The following is a 24248-nucleotide window of genomic DNA, read 5'->3' as shown; positions in this document are numbered from 1 at the left end:
TCGGTAAAAGTTTACTCCGGATAGTTGCCCTTAACAACTGCACGCGTAAAATTAGGACGGAAAAGAGAAACCAAGACATTTAGAAAGAATTTCATTTCGGAATTCTGGCAAATGGAAACTTCCTTCCCCTTGGACAATTCCCCGTGGAAAACCCCCAGCAGGAAATCCCCCCTATACAAAATATATACATATGTCCCCAAAACAATTATTGTGCGTAAACAACGGAGAAATTTAATAACTTAGAGACCTTTCCCTGGAGCTTTGGGGGGGGGGGTTTATATCAAAAGGTATAGTTATTGAGTCTTTCAATTATGATAAACAAAATGGCAATTTAAAAAACATTATCAGACGATTTTAATAAAAAGGGGCTGGAGAGGGAGCCTATTTGCCCTCCAATCTTTTTGGTCACTTAAAAAGGGCACTAGAACTTTTAATCTCGTTCGAATGAGCCCTCTCGTGATTCGATCAACGCTGGGGAAAAAAAAACAAATAAACACACATCTGTTATATTTCTTAAGATAAAGCTTTTTGAAACCAAAATTCGGTCGTAGGAACTTTGACGAATAAGTCCTTGAAACCAATCTCAGCCCCCTTCCCTAATAATATCTGCGTCAAAAGAATAAGATTCCAATGTTGACTCGAGATATATAAAATTTATCAACTTAATCTCCCTTAAAAAGTTTTGAGCGTGAGACTGTTTTGACCGCGATATATCTTCCTTTTTTCAGTCAATATTTTAGAGATTTAGATACGAATTCATGTCGGTTGTCTGGTGTTTCACGTAGGTTTTTTTTTTTTTTATAAAAATGGAGGTATTTATCTATTCGATAAAGGAAAAAATACAAATTTTCACATTTTTGTAGATAGGAGCTTGAAACCTCTTCAATATGGTTTTCTAATACACTGAATCTGATGTTATGATTCTCATTAAGATTATGACTTTTAGGGGTGTTTCCCCCTTTTTTTGAAAATCATGCATATTTTCTCATAGGTGAGAGAAAGAGTCAAACTTTAACGTAAAGAGCGGGCCATTGAGGAGGGGACAGCCGCTTCCACATATGAAATAATTCCTCTTCGTTTTAAGTTTTAATGTCACTCCTTACTTTCAGTTGAAAAAACTTCTTTCCTTCTATTTAATTGCTGAACGTTTTTAAGTTAATGCAGGTTTTGATTTTGGCTCACCGTACATAAATAATTTAAACGAAATTTGCACATTAATTTTACTTTTTTTGGCTAAATGGCCTTCTCAAAGTTCTGATCGGCCGATTTTGGAAAAAAGGGGTGGGAGAGGGGGCCTAGTAGCCCACCAATTTTTTTATTACTTAAAAAGTCCACTAGAACTTCTAATTTTATTTCAAGAACGTTTTTTATTAGTAATAACTATACGTAACTTACAAATTAACTTACGTAATAAACTTCTATATTTGTATTTTTTATTTCGTATATGAGGGGGTTTGCTCCCTTGTGAATACCTCGCTATTTACACAAATGTTCGAATTTTTTCCAATTCTTTAAGAACGACCCCTGAATCACAAAAGTCGTTAAGAGCGAGGTATTGAGGAATCACAAAGGTCGTAAAGAGCGAGGTATTGAGGAGGGACAAACCCCGTCATATACATAATAATTTCTCTTCGTTTTAATTTTTAATGTTACTCTTTACTTTTCAGTTGAAAAAAACTCTTTTTTATTTAATTTCTCATTGTTTTTTTTTTAATAATACTGGAGAATCCAGTGCTCCCTTTATAAAAATTCTCTTCTCCCATGATAAATTCCTCCATGGAAAGATCCTCTCACGTAACCCTCTCCCCACCACCAGAAAAAATCCCCCTGAAAACGTCTGTACACTCCCTAATAACCAATACTACATGTAAACAATGGGCAAAATTCCTAACTTGTAGCCCTTCTTCTGGGGACTGTGGGGGATTAAGTCGTCCTCAAAGACATAGTTATTAGATTTTTTGACTATGCTGAACAAAATGGCTATCTTGAAATTTTAATCTGATGACTTTGGGAAAAAATGAGCGCGGGAAGGGACGCAGTTGCTCTCCAATTTTCTGGTAACTTAAAAAGGGCGCTATAACTTTTAATTTCCGTTAGAATGAGCCCTCTCACGACATTCTAGGACCACTGGATCAATACGGTCCAGCTGCACATAGGAGCTTGAAACTTCTACAGTAGGGTTCTCTGCTGCACTGAGTCTGATGGTGAGATTTTCATTAACATTCTATGAATTTAAAGGGGTGTTTTCCCTTCTTTCGAAAATAAGGCAAATTTTCTAAGGCTCGTAACTTTTGATAGGTAAGACTAAATTTGATGAAACTTATATATTTAAGATCTTCGTAAAAATCTGATTCATTTGATGTATAAGTTGGTATCAAAATTCCGTTTGTTAGAGTTTCGGTTACTATATAGCCGGCTCGCTCCTTACTTACGAACTGTTTGATGAGGAAATCCGAAGAAGCCAACAAACTGTCGACCGATTTCCATCCTCTTGTATGTACTTGGTGACATCAATGAAAATGGCGCATTACTAGTAGATTATGTACTAAGTTAAGATCTCGTTGTTGCAGGAACGTTTTTCGAAGACAAAATAGAGCATAAATACACATGGACGTCACCAGACAGCTAAACTCGGAACCAGATAAGTCATTGTCTGATCTCCCACAGGTGGCGCACAAGCCTTTTAGATGGTCGCTCGCGTAGAGATAAAACTTCGTGCTCCGCAGAAACCAGCTCAAACCTAAAGAAACCATATGATACAGAAAAACTGCATGACCGTAGGGCTCGAAGAGAGTTTTGTAAGACTATAAAAAATAAGTCTGACGCCCTAGCAGTGGAAGCCAGCGAACCAGAAAGCATTGAAGGGAAGTGGGACACCATGAAAAGTGCATACACTACGGCTGCTGAAGAAAAGCTGGGCTTCAGGAAGAAACCAAAGGAAAGGTGGATCTCCGACACCACATGGAAGTTAATCGTCATAGCGTGAGGTACTTAAGCAGACCTTACTGGCTACTGCAACACGGAGTGCACAGTCAGCTTCACAGATACTTTACAAGGAAAAGGACAAAGAAATTAAAAAAAGTGCTAGGAAAGATAAAAGACTTGTCCTTGAAAATAAAGCTCCTTCAGCAGAGGAAGCCACTAGAAAGGGAGATTCTAGAACTGTTTACCGGTTAACTAACGAGATGGTTGGGAAACAGAGCAGCAGAATCACCTGGTCAAAAACGAGAATGGAGTGATTTTATATGATCCAGATAAAATTCTCTACGACGGACAGCCTACGACTGGAAACCAGGAGACAGAAGAAGACGGGGTCGTTCAAAGAACACTTTGCGGTGAACTTTTGACCGAGATCTGAGGATGGTTGAAACTTGGTTAGTACCTGAATGGGAAGATGTCACCGCTGCAGCATCGCTCCATGACGAGTGGAGAGGCTTCGTCGACGCCCTATACAACACTAGTGGGCCGGAGGAACTAAGGTCTAAGGGTAAAGTTTACGTCTGGGAAGTTGCTCGAAAAGAGCCTATATAACCGTATAATCAGCTTTTTAATGAAAACTAAATTTTTTAGCCCTATGAAATTTTGGTTCTAGAAATCTCATTCTACTGAACATGCTATTATGACTATGACTCAGTTTGTTTATGAAGCCCTCGACAAAGGTGATATTCCTGCTACAATTCTTATAAACATTAAAATGGCATTCCACACGATTTCTCATAAAATATTGCAAGCAAAACTTGATAAATGTGGGTATAAAAAGTCCCGTTAACATCTTGATAATGTCATACCTAAAAACCGAAAATCAGTGTGCCAAAGGAGGCGATACTTCTTCCTCGTCAATATCTCAATGTCAGTCATTTGGAGTGCCACAAGGCTCTATTTTAGGTTCACTGCTACTTCTTATTTGTGTGACCAATATCAGTAACAGCGCCAAAGATATTGGCCTGAACACATTATTCGCCGATGATCCGGCATACAATATCAGCAGCCTCGACTCTAGATCTTTGATGCTAGGGTTGGAATCAGCACTGAGGAGACTGATCCTTTGGTTTTCGAGAAACAATTTGTCTATTAATTGTGCTAAGACAAAATTCCTTGTCTTCTCTAGTAGTGGAAGAGCAGCACCGGACGTTATGTGGATTAATATTCGGGGCCCATCCGCATAAATTGAAAGAATTGATAATATTAAATATCTTGGGGTAATAATGAGTTCAAGTTTATCATTTAAAAGCCAAGTAATTTATGTTCGAAGGAAAATGTCAAGAAATATTGGAATGATGAATCGTCTGAAATTTTTAGCCCTGAAATCTCTTTGTCATTCTCTGGTACATTCATATAAGAATTATTTTCTTATTATTTTTTCGAAAATTTCTAAAGCAAATGTTCTTCCCTTTCAGAGGCAACAAAATAAAGTTTTGCGTATATTGAAAAATCGCCTGCCTAGCCCATATCCTTATCATGATAAATCATCAACGAAAAGTATGTATCAAATGTTCAACGCCTCTTACCTAATTGTTTTTATTTTTATTTTTTATTCATAATATTTTTATATGTATATATATATATATATATATATATATATATATATATATATATATATATATATATATATATATATATATATATATATATATATATATATATATATATATATATATATATATATATATATATATATATATATTTTTTATATTCATAATATATTTCGTGAGGATAATAATGAGATTTTACAAGCTTATTTGACCCATGGCAGTTCTGCAGTTCGTCAGCCTTTAACAAAATCTGAAAGGTCCTGTTTTTCACCACGTCATAGCATTATTTATAATTGGAATAAATTTAGTATTTTTGTAGGTTTGAATAGATCCCTGGTTAATAATAAAGTTAGATTAAAGACTCCTTTAATTAGTAACTTTTGATTTAGTTTAAATTCTTGGTTGGTTGTATATTTTGGATATATACAACCATATGTACATATATGTTGGTTGTAGTTTAAATTCTTGGTTGTATATTTGTTCATGGTTAATTTGAATTTATTGGCCATTTTCTTTTTTGATACCATGCGAGAGTTCAAGAGCCATCTTTTTATTCCGGTATCTGGAGATAATGTTATTTATTTATTGTTGAATATATATCCCCCACACGAATTATCCTTACCGTGGGTCATTAATTTGATAGTTTTATAAAAACATTTTTGTTCTTGATTCAATGATTGATTCCCAAAATAATATTGAAGAAGCAAGGAACTAAAAAAGGCCGTTTCTCAAATAGTAAGCTGTACGAAAAATATGGTTTAATCCCATTTTCTCGGGCTGTAATGAAAGAAAGGCTGTACGAAAAATGTAGTTCAATCCCTCTTACTGACGAGAGCATTGAATGAAATGACTGAACATTGAATGGGCATTGAATTGAATACTCTGTCGAGAGAAATTACCTACGGATTATTCTGGGTACTCGGCTGACTGACCGTATTTCAAACATTAGGCTGTACGAAAAATGTAGTTCAATCCCTCTTTCTCGGGCTATAATGAGAGAAACGATAAGATGGCTAGGATAGGTTCTGAAAATGAGGGATGATAGATTGCCAGAGATTGTTCTTGTCAACCAACCGTCTATGGCAAAACGAAAAGCCAGGAAATATTTTAGGAAAATGAGAACTTCTTGGGAGGGTGTAAAGAGAGGCTTCAAATAGATTGGGTCAGAGGAGGAGCATGCGTAGTTTTCTTGCCCTCAGGCAGCTTGTTTATGCAGTGAGTTATTAGTAGTAGTAGTAAATTTATTTCGTGGGGATAGGGTTAGGTCAAAGAAATAGGTTTGCATAAAGATCTTGTATGGACAAAATTTAATACTTATACAGAAAATCGTTTCAAGGAAAGAATATTAGCGATGCAGGTTGGCAGGTACTTACAGGCATTTCTTAGTGCAGGGGATAGGGAGTAATTTGAAAAAGGGAGTAACAAAGAAAAAAAGCATAGTATATGATAACTAAAACAAATTAATATATTTAGATTTAGGAAGGGAGAGGTGGGTCCACTATGAAGTACTTGAACAAAGAAAATCGGATACCTTTTGTTTCTTTACGCCATCAGCAGGTACTGCCTTCAAGTTCATTGAATCGATAAGGAACTGTTTTTCAACGGGGTTGATAAATTTGTGTGTCAACGGAGAATCAAACACCAGAAAAATCCATAAAACGCACCAGACGAGTGACATGATACCCTGAATGTAGAACACCCACGCCCAACCAAGTTTACCAGCCAAAACACCAGAAAATGGCAAAGAGATCACCGTTCCCAGAGACATACCTAGAACATCAAAATAATTTAATTTTTAAGAAAAGACTACCCTGTCAGACTAAACATATGATACAGATTTTCTTTTTCTAGTCTCAGACATTTAACAAAGCTAGTTAGTCTTAGTTCTAAACAGAAAGGCCATTGTTAAACCGAAATATTCAGGCTTTGTTATGCTTTTTGTGCTAATAATTTTTATTAGTTTGTTTTCACTGTCTATCAAACATACAAACAAGAGAAAAGAAAATATAAAAAGCAGATGGTAACAGACAAACAAATAAAATATAACCATAAAAGAAAGTATAAAAATATACATAAAATATGAAAGAAAAGACAGTGAAAACAAACCAATAAAAATTATTAGCACAAGAAGCATAACAAAGCCTGAATATTTCGGTTTAACATTCGGAAGAACTTATCAACGGGGAAAAAAGAAAAAGAAAACACAACTAAACACTCAGCTTAAAGATAAAAATCAAAACAAACAGACACTATATAAGTGCAGAATGAAAAACGAAGAAGAACTCACTTATAAACAAAATACAGTATGTGTGATAAACAATGAATTTTACGTGTACAGGATAATTTTGTAAACAGTTTAAGATCTAAAATTTTCTAAAATCCCTTGATTTTTTTCATGTCTAGAAAATTCGTGTATTTTTGGTGCTCTTCGAATCCCCCCCCCAAACGGAATCAGAATAGATTCCTGCACAAATTATTTTCATTTTGGTACTTATCTAATAGCCAGTACACACTGGAGAATTTGGATCCACGGGTAAGGGGTTGAAACAACTGAGACGCTTGGGAGATGGTTAGGATATATAAAATTCGGGCTGTATATTTGCACATTAGGGGGGGGGGGGTAAGTATAGTGGGGATGCTTGCAAAATGTACTAAATATTTATTAAAATGAAGCTACAATGTAGATTTCCAGTGACTAGGAGCTAATTGTCTCCGTGTACAAACAGCAATAAACCAGTTATTGTCTGATTTCATAGATTCAAATTCTCGAGCGTGTACTGGCTAACAGATAAGTACCTTCCTTTTTACTACTAAACCCTATGTGACACACCAGAAAACTGACATGAATTCCTATCTAAATAGCTGAAATATTAAGTGAAGAAGAAAGATATCTCGCAGTCAAAACACATATTCCACACGTATAACACATTTTTAAATACTTCATGTCAACATTAAAATCCTATTATTTTGATGAAGATATTATTGGGGAGGGGGGCTGAGATTAGTTTCAAGGTCTGATTCATTAAAATTCCTGCAGCTCAATTTTGCTAATCACCAGGTACAGTTGGTCCACTAAAAGGTAAAGAAAGCGGACAATTTCAAAGAGCTTTATGTTTCAGCCAAAAGGTTAAATGGATTTTTTAAGAATATATACAATAATACAAAAAAATAAACTGTCCGATTGTGTTCTCTCAGGGTTAAAAAGTTTCTCTCAGGGTTGACAAGAAACTTCTGCACAATCAACCCATGTCTAGAGAATATGATCAAAATACATTAAAAATTCGTGAGATCGCCCGAAGTATTTTTTAAAAACTGAGAATTTTCTATTACTGAGAATCTTACTGAGAATTTTCTATTTCAACTGTTGCGATTTTGTATGCACGGACATTCAAACTTGCTGTAGGCTAGTTTTGTCAGGAGAAGGCAATTTACAACTTTGCCCACTCCCAAGAACTGCCGTACAAAATTCAAATTTCTTCCTTGTAATTTGCTCTTTTATTACAAGAGTTTATCATAAACAAAAAATCTAGTCACTTTCTATTTAGTAATAAAAAATTTTGTTTATGAAATGATTTCTTCTTTTTCTTTTGTAGCCCATAATAATAGAAATAATATTAAAACTTGACAACAAAAATGCAAATACTACCTTTTTAGGAGGATGACAAGGAAAAACTTTGAGTCCGAAATAGATTACTTTTTAAAATTCGTGAGGTTCAATCCTAGTAGTTGGACCGATGGACGATCCGGATAAGTCGAATTACTGACTTCCTGGTTTAGAGAAAGCAGCCATGGATATTTGGCTTGACAACAGTCTATTTGGACAACACTATAGTAGTCTACTGGAATAGGGCTACTACAGCTGACACCAAGACCGCATCCAGACGGGTAAGGGGGTTCGGGGTTTGAACCCCCTCAATCCCGACCATATCCAGCGTCATTGGGAGGGGGGAGTCGAGCGGAACCGGAGATTTTGGAAAACACTTAAAGCGGAGAGATCAGGATGAAACTTGGTGGGAGGAATATAATTAAGTCCAAGATACGTGACTGACACAACCGGACCGGATCCGCTCTTTGGTGAAGTTGGGGGGGAGTAATTCGGAAAAATTAGAAAAAATGAGGTATTTGTAACTTACGAACGGGTGATCAGATCTCAATAAAATTTGATGTTTAGAAGGATCTTGTGCTTTAGAGCACTCATTTCAAATCCTGACCAGATCCGGTGACATTGGGGGGAGTTGGAGGGGGAAACCAGAATTCTTGGAAAACGTGAAAATAGGGGTATCTTTATCTTACGAATGGGTGATAGGATCTTAATGAAACTTGATATATAGAAGGATCTTATGTATCTGATGCTCCATTTTCAATTCGAATGGGACTCGCGGACATAGGGGGCTGGAGGGGCGAAACTGAAATCTTGGAAACCGGAAATCTTGGAAAACGCTTAGAGTGGAGAGATCGAGATGAAACTTGATGGAAAGGATAAACACAAGTTATAGATACGTGATTGACATAATTGAAACAGATCCGTTCTCTCTGGGGGAGCTGGGGGTGTTCATTTGGAAAAATTAGAAAAATTGAGGTATTTTTAATTTAATCGAGTTTGATCGGATCTTAATGAAATTTGATATTTAGATGACTCATGGCTCAGACCAATTATTTCAAATACCGACCAGATCTGTTGACATTGGGGGGAGTTGGAGGGGAAAACCGGAAATCTTGGAAAACGCTTAGAGTGGAGAAATCGGGATGAAACTTGGTGGGTAAAATAAGCAAATGTTGTAGATACGTGATTGAAATAACCGTACTGGATCCGCTCTCTTTGGAGGAGTTAGGGGGTGGGGCTCAGTGCTTTGGCGAGTTTGGTGCTTCTGGACGGGCTAGGACGATGAAAATTGGTAGGCGTGTCAGGGAGCTGTCCAAATTGAATTGATAAAGTCGTTTTCCCCGATTCGACCATCTGAGGGGCTTAAGGGAGAGTAAAAATTAGAAAAAATTAGGTATTTATAGTTTACGAGTGGGTGATCGGGTCTTAATGAAATTTGATATTTAGAAGGACCTTGTGACTCAGAGCTTTTATTTTAAATTCCGATCGGCTTTAAGCCTCTGATTTTCTTTTTAAATCAATCTATTGATTCTTAGAATTTTGCTAGAGCTCATACCATATGAGTTCTTGGCTCTTGGCTCTTCCGGCCTCGTCACAAGCGCCATATGAGCTCTTAACTCTTGTTTTTCGGTTGGATACTGAATTCTTTCTTGTACTCAGAAGTACAATTTTTTTTTTTTCGCTGCAGCAAAAATGACCTGTAGATAAAATGAGATGGTACTCATTTTCCATAGACTGGCATAAGCTCTTAGAGCTGAATTCTGATCTTATGTCAGGTAAAAGAGAACATAAACTACCAAAACAATAAATTTTAAAAACTAATTAAAAGAAGTCTAGTATAATCAATGGGGGAAAATGAAATAGAGAGGGGGAGTAGATAGAAAGAAAATAGGCATTGATAAACGACTACCAAAAAAAGCCGAATATGCATTTCAAGTCAAACAGTGAAAGTCAACCTTTAAAAAGTAATCTATAATAGATAAGTAGGCTATGTATAGCGTTTAGGAGTAATAAGACAGGTAGCGCATTTCATTCTTGATTGAGGTTGCGATAGTCTGCGATAGAATTTCATCAAGAATCTGAGGTTGCATAAACAATCTATCCTCCAATTATATTCAGTTCAATGTCAGTACTTTAAGCAAGAAAGAAATTTGGTTTCAAGTGAAAGCGTGGGATCAAAATTGATTTTTTAAGCAAGCACTGGCGCTCATCATAGTTTAGTTGGCCAAATGTATTTATTCATTTGGGGTATTACCGGGTTTAAACCTCTCCCCCCCCAAAAAAAATGTCCAACCCGTCAAAAAGTAGCAAAATGCATATAAAGTATTTTTCTTATACGTCTTTCAAATATTTTTTTTGTTCTTCTTCAAACAAAATCCTCAATACTCCCTTGCGTGCAAGAGCTGTCAAAAAGTTTTCAAAATTGGAAATGTCACCAAGGTGGAAAATGGTCGGACTCAATTATACGACAATCTGTGAATGCATTTGGAAGTACATGCCTAACAAGTGAAAAAAGGATTAGAAAGAATTTTTTAAATATGTGCTGTGGTTAATTTGAATGCCTGGGACAGTTTTGAAAGTGATTGTTAATTATAAATAATAATAAAAAAAATCTGGTAGTTAAATAATTTTGTATTTGTCTACAACAATCTAGGATAGTTATTACATTACCTTGTCATAGTAGATACTACTATTAGTAATATTTCTCTGTCTGCTTAATTACTTGAAAACATTTTTGTCAATGTTGTCAAATATTGTCAATTAATCGACAACAAATTGACAACAAGTGTGAATGGTGTAAATCTCACTGGCCAATCAGCGGCCAATTCTTTGCTTGGCTCTATTTTGATGTAATTCTAAAGTTTTCCGCCGAATATTATACAGTTTATGCATGAAAAATGCCTGCGTTTTTTCGTATTTTTCTAAAAAAAAAAGAACAGTTCTTGGTACTTATTTATTATGGCGACCCCACTCAAGAATTTTCATCTGATCTGTCTAGTGGCAGATTTTCTGTCTATTGACAATTCAGTTTGTCCGTCTGCATTCAGAGACATTTAGCTTAGGTACAGTGAGATGAATTACTATATAGGTATATTTTACTTAAACATTTAATATATAGTTGATATTTTGGTTGGGTATTTAATATGATGCGTTCTGGACGGCCTGCTTTCCATAATTCATTGTTGTAGGTTCCATAATTTTATTTCTAAAATATTATATTTCCATCAAATTTAGGTGTATTTTATTAGGATTAACCTAACTTCACATCTTGAGTGGGGTCGCTATAGTATATCAGTATCCCGTTCTTAACGGACGTAAGCCATATGAAGCATTGTTTCAACGAAACGGCTGAATGAATTAAGTTTATCATAAGATCAGAATATACAATTTATCTCAAAACAACCACACTTGGAGTTACGAAAATATATATAAAAGTAAAATTGTAAGAAAAAACCTATTATCAAGGTTTATGCAGGTTCGACGTCATAGCTATGGAAGAGAAGAAAAATGAGTTCCTTCAGAAGAAGCTAGAAAGATTTTACTTATATCGGGAAGAGATATTTCAACTTTTACAAGATGCTCAAGGTGCAATCCCATGAAAAAAAATAAAGTATAAAAACTTCACAAGGGAAATAATTATAACAGCTAAATTCATGCATGACGTGCAAAAAGAAACACAGTTCACCAAAAAGATTTAGTGGGTAGGCTAATACTAAATCAAAACATTAGTTCAAGGTATCAAGTCGATTTAATCGACATACGGTCACAAGTTGATGATCATTTTAAATTCATATTTGTATGCAAAGATCATTTCACTAACTGTTAAAATCAAATGAGCAAGAAGCAGCATATGTTTTTTTGCATTTTTGTACCATTTCTGGAGCTCGTACTATTTCTCGCAAGAAAAGATAGGATACGATTTCCTAATAATACTGTTAACGAACTACAGAGCATGTGACCCTGGTTAAAGATGGTACTTGGGAAGCCCAGATATTCTTAGAATAAGGGCTCCTTAGAACGTGCGAACAGAAAGCAAAAATATGCTTTATTCGAGACTAAAAGACAACAAAGGGAGAAAATAGTCAGGCGGTTTATGTTTTCTTCAGATTATATTGAATAAAGCTCATAAACCATAGTGTACATATGGCATAAACCATAGCGCACACGCGGTCATGTTTAAAATGGAAATAAAAGTTGGTCTGGAAATTTTACTAACAGATACTCTTTGTAATATAAATTGTGAAAACGCCTTAGACATGATAGTAAAATATAAAAACAGTTTACAGTCTGTAGAAGATAGTGCACTGTCAAATGAGCAGGGTCAATTCTTTTTTAGGTCCAAGTCAGTTTAAAGAGGAGGAACTATCTTTTATTGACAGATGTATAGACCCTTCAACTTCGTCATCTGAACCAACTTCTGTTTCTACACCAATGAAAGCCAGAGTAAAAAGGAGGAACTATCTTTTATTTACAGATATATTGAACCTTCAACTTCGTCATGTGCTTCAAGGCCAAAAATAAATGTCTCCAGAACAGTGTTAAGAGGAGGAAGTATCTTTTATTGACAGTTATATTGAACCTTCAACTTCGTCATCTGAACCAACTTATTTTTCTACAACAATGAAAGAGAAATAAATGTCTCCAAGCCAGTGTAAAAAGGAGGAACTATCTTTTATTGACATATATATTGAAGTTTCAACTTCATCATCTGGACCAACTTCTGTTTCTACAACATCGAAAGAGAAATAAATGTGTCCAAGCCAGTGTAAAGAGGAGCAACTATGTTTTACTGACAGATATACTAAACCTTCAACTTCGTCATCTGGACCAACTTCTGTTTCTACAACATCGAATGAGAAATAAATGTCTCCAAACCAGTGTAAAGAGGAGGAATTATCTTTTATTGACAGATATACTAAACTTTCAACTTCGTCATCTGAACCAACTTCTGTTTCTACAACAACAAAAGAGAAATAGATGTCTCCAAACCATCTGATATTCAAGTCTCCGGTCAGGAAGAATGCGCGTAGGAAGGTTATGAAGATTCCACTCATGATCCCAATGTAAAAAAAAAAATGAAAAAAAAGAAGAAAACCTGACATTAAAAATTAGCGGGATATCAGTCAGCAATTAAAAAAAAAGCTGAAAAAATGCTTCAAACCTCTGATTCAAATACACTACCGCTAAAGAGAGTGGTACAGTTAAAGTTCATATCCTAGTTGTCGAAAGAGGTCGCAGTGATCGAAGAAATGTTTGGCGTCTGTTCTTAACGTAGCAGGTGCCAATCCTTATAAATGAGGCATGAAATATGGAATTCTAAATCACCTTTACGTTAGAAATCAATTAACAGTATGCAATGGAAAGTTTATTGATGCCAAAGAAATTCCTCACAAAGAGATTCCATTAGGAGAATGTGCAAGCACGTCATCTGAGGCTTGGGGCCAAGGCTATTGTCCACGTGGCTGTAAATGTTGCTATAAACCCAAGAAGTGCAACCGTAAATAGAAACTATGAGAGTCAGAACAGCATCAAAGTGGAAGCTGCCCTAATACATTGAAGTTCTAAGATTTGCGTATTCGTAATAATTTTGAATACAAATTTCGAAATATGAATAGAATTGTCTCCAACTGCTCACTCGATTTCCGGCATTACGTATAATGTCCGAGCAATGTAGTATTTCCTATGTAATTTATGTTTTTGCCCCATCCCATTTGGTACTGTAAGTACCCAAAATACAATGTAAATACACAATTATTTACATTCACCATAAAATTAATAAAACTTTTGTAAATTGCGCACTTGACTCCAAGGATTTTTATTGGAATACCCGGAGAATATATGTAATTTGCCATTCTGTTACTTTCCATTGGATCACTTCTAAAATGCTCAGGCATTTTGAACAATGACCAATTATTCATATTCGGAATTTCCGATTGACAATAATTAGAATAATCTTGGGTATCCTTCATACTTCATCCACAAGCCATTATTTGAAAAAGTCGGTAATCAAACAGTTCGTGGTAACGAACTGTAGTAAGGAGCGACCCGGCTCAATAGTAACCAAAACTCTAAAAAATTGAATTTTGATATCAATAGCTACATCAAAAGAATCTCATTTTAATGCTGATTTTAAATATATAAGTTTCATCAAGTTTAGTCGTACCCATCAAAAGTTACGAGCCTGAGAAAATTTGCCCTATTTAGGAAAATAGGGGGAAACACCCCCTAAAAGTCGTAGGATCTTAACGAAAATGACACCATCAGATTCAGCGTATCAGAGAACCCTACTGTAGAAGTTTCAAGCTCCTATCTACAAAAATGTGGAATTTTGTATTTTTTGCCAGAAGACATATCAAGGGTGCGTGTTTATTTGTTTGTTTTTTTCCCCAGGGGTCATCGTATCGACCAAGTTGTCCTAGAATGTCGCAAGAGGGCTCATTCTAACGGAAATGAAAAGTTCTAGTGCCCTTTTTAAGTGACCAAAAAAATGGAGGGCATCTAGGCCCCCTCCCACGCTCTTTTTTCCCAAAGTCAACGGATCAAAATTTTGAGATAGCCATTTTGTTGCGCATAGTCGAAAACCATAATAACTATGTCTTTGGGGATGACTTACTCCCCTATAATCCCTGGGGGAGGGGTTGCAAGTTACAAACTTTGACCAGTGTTTACATTTAGTAATGGTTATTGGGAAGTGTACAGAAGTTTTCAGGGGGATTTTATTTTGTTTGGGGGTGGGGCTGAGGAGAGGGGGCTATGTTGGAGGATCTTTCCTTGGAGGAATCTGTCATGGGGGAAGAAAAATTCAATGAAAAGGGCGCAGGATTCTCTAGCATTACTATAAGAAAACAATGAAAAATAAACATGAAAACGTTTTTTCAAATGAAAGGAAGAAGTAGCATTGAAACTTAAAACGAACAGAGATTATTACGCATATGAAGGGTTCTAAAAATACTTTAGCACAAAGAGCGAGGTATTTAGGAGGAGATAAATACCTTGCTCTTTATGCTAAAGTATTTTTAGTAATTTCAACTATTTATTCTACGGCCTTTCTGATTCAGGGGTCATTCTTAAGGAATTGGGACAAAACTTACGATTTAGTGTAAAGAGTGAGGTATTAACGAGGGTACAAACCCCCTCGTATACATAATAAAAATATAAGGTTATGAAAGTTTGTTACGTAAGTTAATTCTTAAGTTACGTATATTTTTTACTAATAAAAGCGTTCGTTAAAAATTAAAAGTTCTAGTTGCCTTTTTAAGTAACCGAAAAATGGGAGGGCAACTAGGCCTCCTTCTCCACCCCTTATTTCTCAAAATCGTCTGATCAAAACTAAGAGAAAGCAATTTAGCCAAAAAAAGAATTAATATACAAATTTCATTTTAATAATTTATGTGCGGAGAGCCAAAACCAAACATGCATTAATTCAAAAACGTTCAGAAATAAAATAAAAAAAAACTAATTTTTTTAGCTGAAAGTAAGGAGCGACATTAAAACTTAAAACGAACAGAAATTACTCCGTATATGAAATGGGTTGTCCCCTCCGCAATCCCTCGCTCTTTACGCTAAAGTTTGACTCTTTGCCACAATTCTACTTTTTAAAACAATTAAAAGCTTTAGCGTAAAGAGCGAGGGATTGCGGAGGGGACAACCCATTTCATATACGGAGTAATTTCTGTTCGTTTTAAGTTTTAATGTCGCTCCTTACTTTCAGCTAAAAAAATTAGTTTTTTTTATTTAATGAATAAATTAAGACGACTGTTCATTACCACAATAAGTTACTCTGAATTAAAATTCGATTCCGAGACTATTTTGTCCTCTTTAAAGTATGTTGGTAAAACAAAAGTTAGAAAATATATTAATAAAGTAGTAAAACAAAACGAGGGTACCTGCATATGAAAAAAATAATAAAAAAGAATAAGATATTGAAAAAAATTAAAAAAATAAATGAGTAAAAAAAAACTTTAAAAATAGGTAACAAAAAATAAAACAAGGGTACCTGCGTCTGAAAAAAATAATAATAAAAAGAATAAATAATAAAAAATAAGTAAAACCAAAGGTACCTGCGTATGTGAATGATGATATCCTTCCCTTTTCAGTGGGTGGTGCCCACTTCGACAAAAGTACATGCATTGCTGGCAAGGATATACCCTAAAAAAACAAATTTTCAATAAATATATTTCTCAAACCAGATTTTATCCAGTTTTCATTATTTATTTTCTTAAGAAAATGACTTTCAAGTTGTCGAAATTGAAAAACAAATTCATTAGCCCTGCAAATACTTTATTATAAAAAATAGTATAGTCATATTAGAAATAAAGTTATATTTTAATTTGAAGTTTCACGCACAATATTTACCTCTAGTCGTCTTTTTTAATGAAGAGAGTAATTTATTGAAAAAGGAAGACTTGACAAAAAAGCAGAAAGCCCAGTTACTTGGACTTGTACAGCTGCACAAATATACTTATTTACACAATTGCATTCAATTATTCTTATTACTTGAAACGAGAATTCAACGAAAAAAAGCTTTTTTTCAAAATTTTGATTGGGGGTTATTCCCCCTTCCCCTCCCTTCCTGGATGCCGACTAACTAAATGATTAATCTAAACGAGTCAGATATAACTCTTATCCAACTCTACTTTTTTATAAGGATATTCTCAACCCTTTCAATTAGAAAAATATAGAAAATAAGCTCACATGGTGAAATCATATCATATATTGTAATTTAAAGTATTCTAAATAACAAACACAGGACAAAACAAAACAAATATGTCAGCTATGGAAAGAATGTCAAATACCAGAAAGATCAGCATAAATTCATAAGAATTACATTGCGAAATAATAGTCTTCATTCTGAGATCGTCAACATAAAGTACAATAGAGAATCTCAGGTGTATATTACCCTAAAATTTAGTCTTCCGTATAAAAACTTTGGGCAAAATATATAACAGATGTGTCAGCTATGAAAACAATCAAAACAAATAAAAGTAAGAACAATATAAACTGATAGGGGTACTTGTATGATATAGCCCCGGCCACTCAAGTTGTTTATCCACTGACACATTATAGAACCGTTTTTTTCGTTAATTTCTTTCAGCTTAGCTCTCAGAAGGCAAAGAGAAGTGACAGAATAGATGGGAAATAAATGATTAATTCTTACTTCATAATATGCAAAATAATTGTACCTTAAACATTAGGCATGCAAACCCACTATACTTTACCCCCCTCCCAATGTGCAAATATATAGCCCAATTTTGTTTCTAAAGTATTATATTTTTATCATACTTAGGCATATTTCATTTTGATTGAGCGTCAGAGAAACAGTTTCTACTTAGAAGAAGAATATCAGGTCGGGCTGTATCATGGAAGTACCCTAACAAGATTTAAATAAAAAAAAAAACAATTTTTATTCTGGACTGTTTATTGTTTCTTTATTTGTATCTGCTTATTGTCAATACAGATTTTCAGGCGTATATATAAAGCAAATTCAGCGAGATAGAGGTGCATTTTGCATCTTCATCTCTTATTTTTGGTTCTTATTAATTACTAGCTGTTGGGGTGGCGCTTCGCGCCACCCCAACACCTAGTTGGTGGGGGCGCTTGGCGCCCCCCCAAGCCCCCCCGCGCGCGTAAGTCGTTACGCGCCATATTAGTCACGCGCCATTGTAGTTGTGTCCCTATGTCCCACCTGTGAATATAGATATATATATATATATATGTGTTTTTAACTACGTAAAACTTGCGAATATACAACATTCTTTGCTGTCCCATTGTCTGTGCATATAAATAGATTGTTTACCGACTCTTGAAAATGCAACATATAATGGTCCATGGGAAAACAATCCGTATTCAGATCTATACCTCATGATTCTAATGATTGCCCTTGAGCTTTGTTGATGGTGATTGCTAATCTACCATTCCCTGTGTCGCCATTGTCATTTATATATCCCCTTGTGCCCCCCGGCATCCCTTTTGTAGTTTTGTCCCTGTGTCCAGGTCGTCATTTGTGTCCCGGTGTCCCAGTCTGTGATGTCTCTTTGAGTTCCCCGGGCGTCATTTATATTCCATGTGTCCCGGTGTCTCGGTCGTCATTTATATCCCCCTGTGCCCCCCGGCGTCCCCGTTGTAGTTGTGTCCCTGTGTCCCGGTCGTCATTTATATTCCCTGTGTCCCGGTCGTCATTTGTATCCCGGTGTCCCGGTCTGTATATACATTCGTTTTTTAGTTTTGTTTTTCTCCTTTATTTTTTTCCTTTTTTAGTTTATTTAGATTTTTAGATTTTTTAGTTTTTTTATTAGTTTTTTTTTTCTTTTTAGTTTTTTTGTAGTTTTTACCTTTTTTTTAGTTTTTTCAGTTTTTTTTTACTTATATCCTGGTCGTCATTTATACTCCCTGTGTCCCGGTCGTCATTTGTGTCCCGGTGCTTTGTTGATTGCTAATCAAACATTCCTTTTGTCCCGGTCGCTTTCTCTTTGAGTGTCGTCATTCATATTCCCTATGTGCCGGTGTCCCGGTCGTCATTTGTGTCCCGATGTCCCGGTCTGTAATTTCGTCAGTTGAAAACTTATGATGAAATAAATTTTTAATTTTTTCCCTTTTTTTGTTTTTAGTTTTTTTTTATTGGTTTTTACCTTTTTTTTAGGTTTTTTAGTTTTTTTCTTTTTTCTTTTTAGTTTTTTTTTAAGTTTTTATCTTTTTAGTTTTTTTATTTTTATTTATATTTTTTTAGTTTTCTTTTTCTCCTTTATTTTTCAGTTTTTTCCTTTTTTTTTATTAGTTTTTAGTTTATTTTATGGTTTTTTCCTTTTTTTAGTTTTTTTTTAGTTTTTTATCTTTTTTTAGTTTTTTTTTAGTTTTTAAGCTTTTTTAGATTTTTTATTTTGTTTTCTTTTTTTTTGTAGCTTTTACCTTCTTTAGATTTTTGCTTCTTTTATTTTTTTAGCTTTTTTAGTTTTTTTTCGTTTTTTCTTTTTAGTTTTTTTGTAGTTTTTATCTTTTTTATTTTTTTGTATTTTTATTCATATTTTTTTAGTTTTCTTTTTCTCTTTTATTTTTCAGTCTTTTCCTTTTTTTAGTTTTTTTTCTTTTTTAGTTTTTAGTTTTTTTTTAGTTTTTTACCTTTTTTTAGTTTTTTTAGTTTTTTTAGTTTTTTAGATTTTTTAGTTTTTTTATTAGTTTTTAGTTTTTTTGTAGTTTTTGCCTTTTTTTAGTTTTTTTCAGTTTTTTTAGTTTTTAGTTTTTTACCTTTTTTTAGTTTTTTTTAGTTTTTTAGCTTTTTTAGTTTTTTTTTCTTTTTAGTTTTTTTGTAGTTTTTACCTTTTTTAGTTTTTTTTCTTATTTTGTATTAGTGTGAAATAATTCAGACGTCATATGCGGACAAACATGACGTCACCTGATCCACAGATCCACACACAGACAACTTATTTTTATATATATAGATTTCAATTTCCATGTGTCTTATTCCCATTACGACTATTCCCAATTGACATGTATTTATTTATTATATTTACATGTTTTTTTATCTTTATTTTTAATGACGCATAAATATACAAAGACATATATCTATTTGTTATTATTTTCTTTTATCATTTCTAATCTTAAATACTATTTCTTTTATTTACTGCAAAAATGATGCTTCGCGCCATGAGTGTCACCTGATTTCATTTCGTGCAAAATTTAATTGATGTTATCGGAATTGCTTACTAATTAAATGAAGTCAAACTTTTACTTATACGGTATCAATAATTCCAAATAAAATAGGGTATGTAAAAATCAGAAATCCTAAAATTATTCTGATAGGACGGAGGAGGGGGTGGGGTATACAAAATAAAAGCATAGTAAATTATATTAAGAATATTGGATATCATAATAAAACTAAGCCAAAAATAGAAACATTGGCTTTCCTACGTTTTTCATAATAAAAATTTTCTATGATTTTTAATAATTAAATTTTTCCTATTTAAACCTTTGATAGTCCGGTTGACATCAATAACTTTTTAATACCTGGGTTTTTCAAAATAATTTTTTACCGCCAGCATTTTTAAATCCCTGCATTAACTTCCAAGAAATAAGATCAAATGTTATTTTGGAAAACTGCGCAATAGCTGATATTTATTTTAGAAAGAAAAAATCAAGCAATCACTTACTGCCCCTAATCCTTCCACAAACCGAACAGCAATCACGAGTCCAAAATGAACATTAGCAGCCCATGGGGTGATTAGGGTTAAGACAGCATTGACAATGACAGAAGTCCAAAACACCCATTTAGCAGAATGCTTTTCAGCCAACCAGCCACCAAGCATCTGAGTCAAAATGTAGCCCCAGAAATAGGCTCCAAGGATCAATCCCTGAGTTGGTTCGTTCCAGAGGAAGGGTCCATCCTAAATACATAATAGCCAATTCAAATCATAACAACATACATAATAGCCAATTCAATTCATAACAACATACATAATATACATGGTTTACAACATATCCAATACATTTAATATAGGGAAACTGAAATCTAGTGGTGACAAAAAAAAATGCTTCAAAGACAAAAAAGAACGAGAATGGCCCAAGAAAGTGAGTATTGTTTTCTAAGGGATTAAATGGCTAGGCTAGAAAATCCTTCGACTAGTTTATTTTTCTATAGAAGTGTTAAATAGAGTTTATATGGAATTATATACACTCCTTCCATATACAATTTACATGGAAGGAGTGGTCGTATAAACTTCGGAGGGGGCTCAGTCGAATGGAAATCATAAGTTCTAATGTCCTATTTAAGAGTCAAAAGTGATCAGAGGGCAACTACCCCCAATACCCGTGTTTCTTCGCTTAGGGACTAAACAAAAGGAATCATGTTTGAGGGGATAGCTCGTTATGGTTTTTATGGACTGAATGTTATTATGGTTGTGGTTGTTGCATAAAATGTTGGACCATCTTGTGTTTTTTTTTCTTTTCTTTTCTTGGCTTGTACAAATTTTATCTTATAGCACACGACTCAGGGCTGTTTATTACTAAATAAAAAATCAACGCTTTCCCCTAGCTTATGAAAATAAATTTTTTGGGTAGTAATCTTAAAAAAATCAAAAAACTAAATTGCCTCCCCTTAGGTTTAAGAGATGCCTTTTTCGTAAATTCGTTTAAGAATTGCTGCCCTAGCCGTGTGGTTGACACACTGGACTTGCAACCCTATGTTCTTCGGAGTAGGCATTAAGGTGCTGGAGTTACTGATCGTTTGGTTTGGGATGAGGGCCAGCGGTGTGACTCTATGAGTTCAGATAGAATCGACCCAGATTCAAATGGATACTTATTAAAATCTTAAGGAAAAACATGAGGAGCATCGGATAATCTGCCCCCCAACCACACAAAGTATTCCCGGCTGAAGGCAGAGAATCAGAAGATCAATAGCTATGCTACTCGTACCATTGGTCTCCAGACGATTTTTTTTTCACTTAATTAGTTTTTGTTATGATAAATCCGTGCCTTCCCGCATATTTTTGTGAATCAGCATCCCTGTGAAGAACCTGAGGGCAGTTGCAAGCTGCATGATAAAGATGGATCCTCGACCAATATTTTAAATCTGATTATGAATGTGCTTGGTTGGATACTTTCTACGCGAGTAGAAAGTGGTAATTTTATTACCACTGGTAATTTTTTTTATTGCATGGTAAATTATAAGTGAACACCAATGCCTGCATTCATTTTCTTATGGCTGATTAAATCAGCTATTCAGTTACATATAATTTAGAGTAATATAGTTGAAATCGAGACAGAATCATATTTTTAGTCAATACCGATTTTCCCAGCATTTGAAAGGAAAAAATAACTTTTGGGGGGCTAGACTATTCAGTGACAGTACTGCAGTGGTGCGCGAAGAACTACAGGAGTTCGTAGAACGGATTGGTTATAACCTTCATACTAAAACTAATAATACAACTAACTATGTGAAGTTTTCAAGGATAAGTGCTGTTAAAGCAAATCTAATATTAAATATGTAACTAGAAAGAAAATGTATTGGGTTTGTGCATTGACGTCAATTGAAGGAGGGTCTGTGGCCTCCTAATTTTTTGTCTTCCTTCCTGTTATTTCGAAAAGTATTTTTTGTGGGTATTCTCATTGAAACATTTTTTTTGTATGTTATGGAAGAAATTCAATAATAGCTCATTTTGTTTAGCCCACTTAGATATTGAAACTGCATCCCCCCTAAATTTTTGTGAATTGATGCCACTGGGATTGGGAAACAAAACATTTGGAATTCATTATAGATGAGAATTTATCATAAAACATCGTGCTAATATTATACAGCTAAAGTTGTCTTGATCCCTTAATGCAGTTTGCTACATTAAATTTTTAAGTAAAAAAAACAACATTAAAATGCTTTATTTTGCTATATAAAGATTTATTATCCATATGCGTGCTCGGTTGCTCATTGTGGTTTAAGTAACTTTATAACACAATACAATAAAAACAAGTAAACCCGAACAAAGATGTAAAGATTCTCACCAAGATGTTAATGTGTCCTTAATTTCAACTTATTTTCAAAAATAAACTCTTTGACGTTACAAAGAGCGCTTTTGCATACATGAGTGCCTATTAAGGGGGTCAGCAAACGCTATTCTCTTCGATTTTGAAAAATACCTTTTTTAGGTAGCTAAGAAGAAGTCTTGCCCCCCCCCCAGTTTGTTGATTAAATTATTTTTGCAGTTTATTGCAAAATTGGGTAAAATCTCCCTTGTTTTTGCGAATTAGTGCCCCTGCTTATATTTAGATTTTAAAAAGTCTTTTTAAATAGCAATTTTCAGAGGTATAAAAATAGGGGCTCTTTGGGCTATTAGAAATTTTGTTCAAGGGTTTGGAATATGATTCCAGGTGATGTGCGCGAAGCTATGCATATTCCTGCGTTCAAGGCCATAGTAAAAAAAAATTTCCTCGCAAAAGACTAAAGAGGGAGATTTTTTATTGTTTTCTTTTCATCAAGATTTGTTTTCTTATTGTCGTTATTTGAATCGTTATTGTTTCATTTTTACATTTGAATATTGTTTTTCTCACTATTGTTCACATTATTAGATATATACCCCGAGACTATCCGTGCTGGTGAAGCCAACTATGTTATAAATTTGTTTGTTTATAAATGTCTATCTCTCTTAATTCTTTTTCATTGAGGACGGCTTCTTACTTACAAAAGCTTAACATTAGTAATATAATTTTCCATTATGAATTGAAGTGACATGAGGTCCCATTATTTATGTTTAATCCAGATCCAACGAAAAATAAGATATTACAGTTAGTAAAAATAGGTGCAAAGCCAGGAAAACCATTGCTATCGTCCTCTTTCAACCAAAAACCTGTAGCTGACTGTTCAGACCCGTTTATATACACGCCCAAACCGTTTTTTTTTGTCAAAGGAAGCGTTGCAAATCAAAAACAAGAGCCAAGAGCTCATATGGCACTTGTGACGAGGTTCCGACGAGGTCGGAAGAGCCAACATTTCACAATTCTATTACAGTGATGTTTTTTTTTTAGGCTACCATGATAAGCACCCCTGCGTGGGATTTCTGCCTCTGAAACCGAATAGCTGTTTCTATAATTTTTGATCGCTTTAAATCTATTGCTTGATTTAGCTCCTCCTATGCTTGCTGGCCCATGCTATAGCACATTCAAGATTTAATCACCATAAAACGTGATCCAATCTGATATTTTTGGTAAAAGTGTTAGCCAAGGCCAGACATTTTAGAAAAGGTTTTGAAATTAAACTAAAAATGGCAGAGTAAGAAAAAAACTTATTAAACCCTGTCAAGGATTGAACCTAAAACCTTCGGAGTAGAATACCAACATCATATCCATCGCGCTGTGCAGGCTTTCGAGGAGACATTTTTAAAATAATGTTTCTAATTCTCCAAATTAACCGTCTCTCCACTCCACCCAGATGGTCGAATCGAGGGAGCAACAATTTCTAATTTAATCTGGTCCAGTCCCTGATACGCCTCCCAGCTTTGCGATCGCTATATGGCACTTGACCGACGGCAAGTGCCATAAAAAGCGAGTTCCATTATAAAACCTCCAAGAACATGGGAACCTATATTTGCAGTGGTAATTGTAGGCTGCTTGCTTCCATGACATACTCCATTCTA

The 24248-nt window shown here is 34.5% G+C and overlaps 1 protein-coding gene across 3 annotated transcripts in view; it reads right to left on the bottom strand.

Moving 5' to 3' along the window:
* The window catches only part of LOC136036386 (sialin-like), a 66971-nt gene that overhangs the window by 15179 nt on the left and 27544 nt on the right, over positions 1-24248 (bottom strand). For 2 of the 3 annotated variants that reach the window (XM_065718567.1, XM_065718568.1), the window contains exons 3-5: positions 20280-20513; positions 16197-16284; positions 6064-6302 (exon numbers count right to left, since the gene is read on the bottom strand). In XM_065718567.1, coding sequence (XP_065574639.1) covers positions 6064-6302; positions 16197-16284; positions 20280-20513 — 561 coding nt within the window. The remainder of the gene's footprint in view (positions 1-6063; positions 6303-16196; positions 16285-20279; positions 20514-24248) is intronic. The other variant, XM_065718569.1, reaches the window with a different exon arrangement.

The sequence above is a fragment of the Artemia franciscana genome, chromosome 15, assembly GCF_032884065.1.
Source record: "Artemia franciscana chromosome 15, ASM3288406v1, whole genome shotgun sequence".
NCBI lineage: Eukaryota > Metazoa > Arthropoda > Branchiopoda > Anostraca > Artemiidae > Artemia > Artemia franciscana.
Note: the sequence above shows the minus strand (reverse complement) of the source record. Positions and strands in the feature narration are given on the sequence as shown.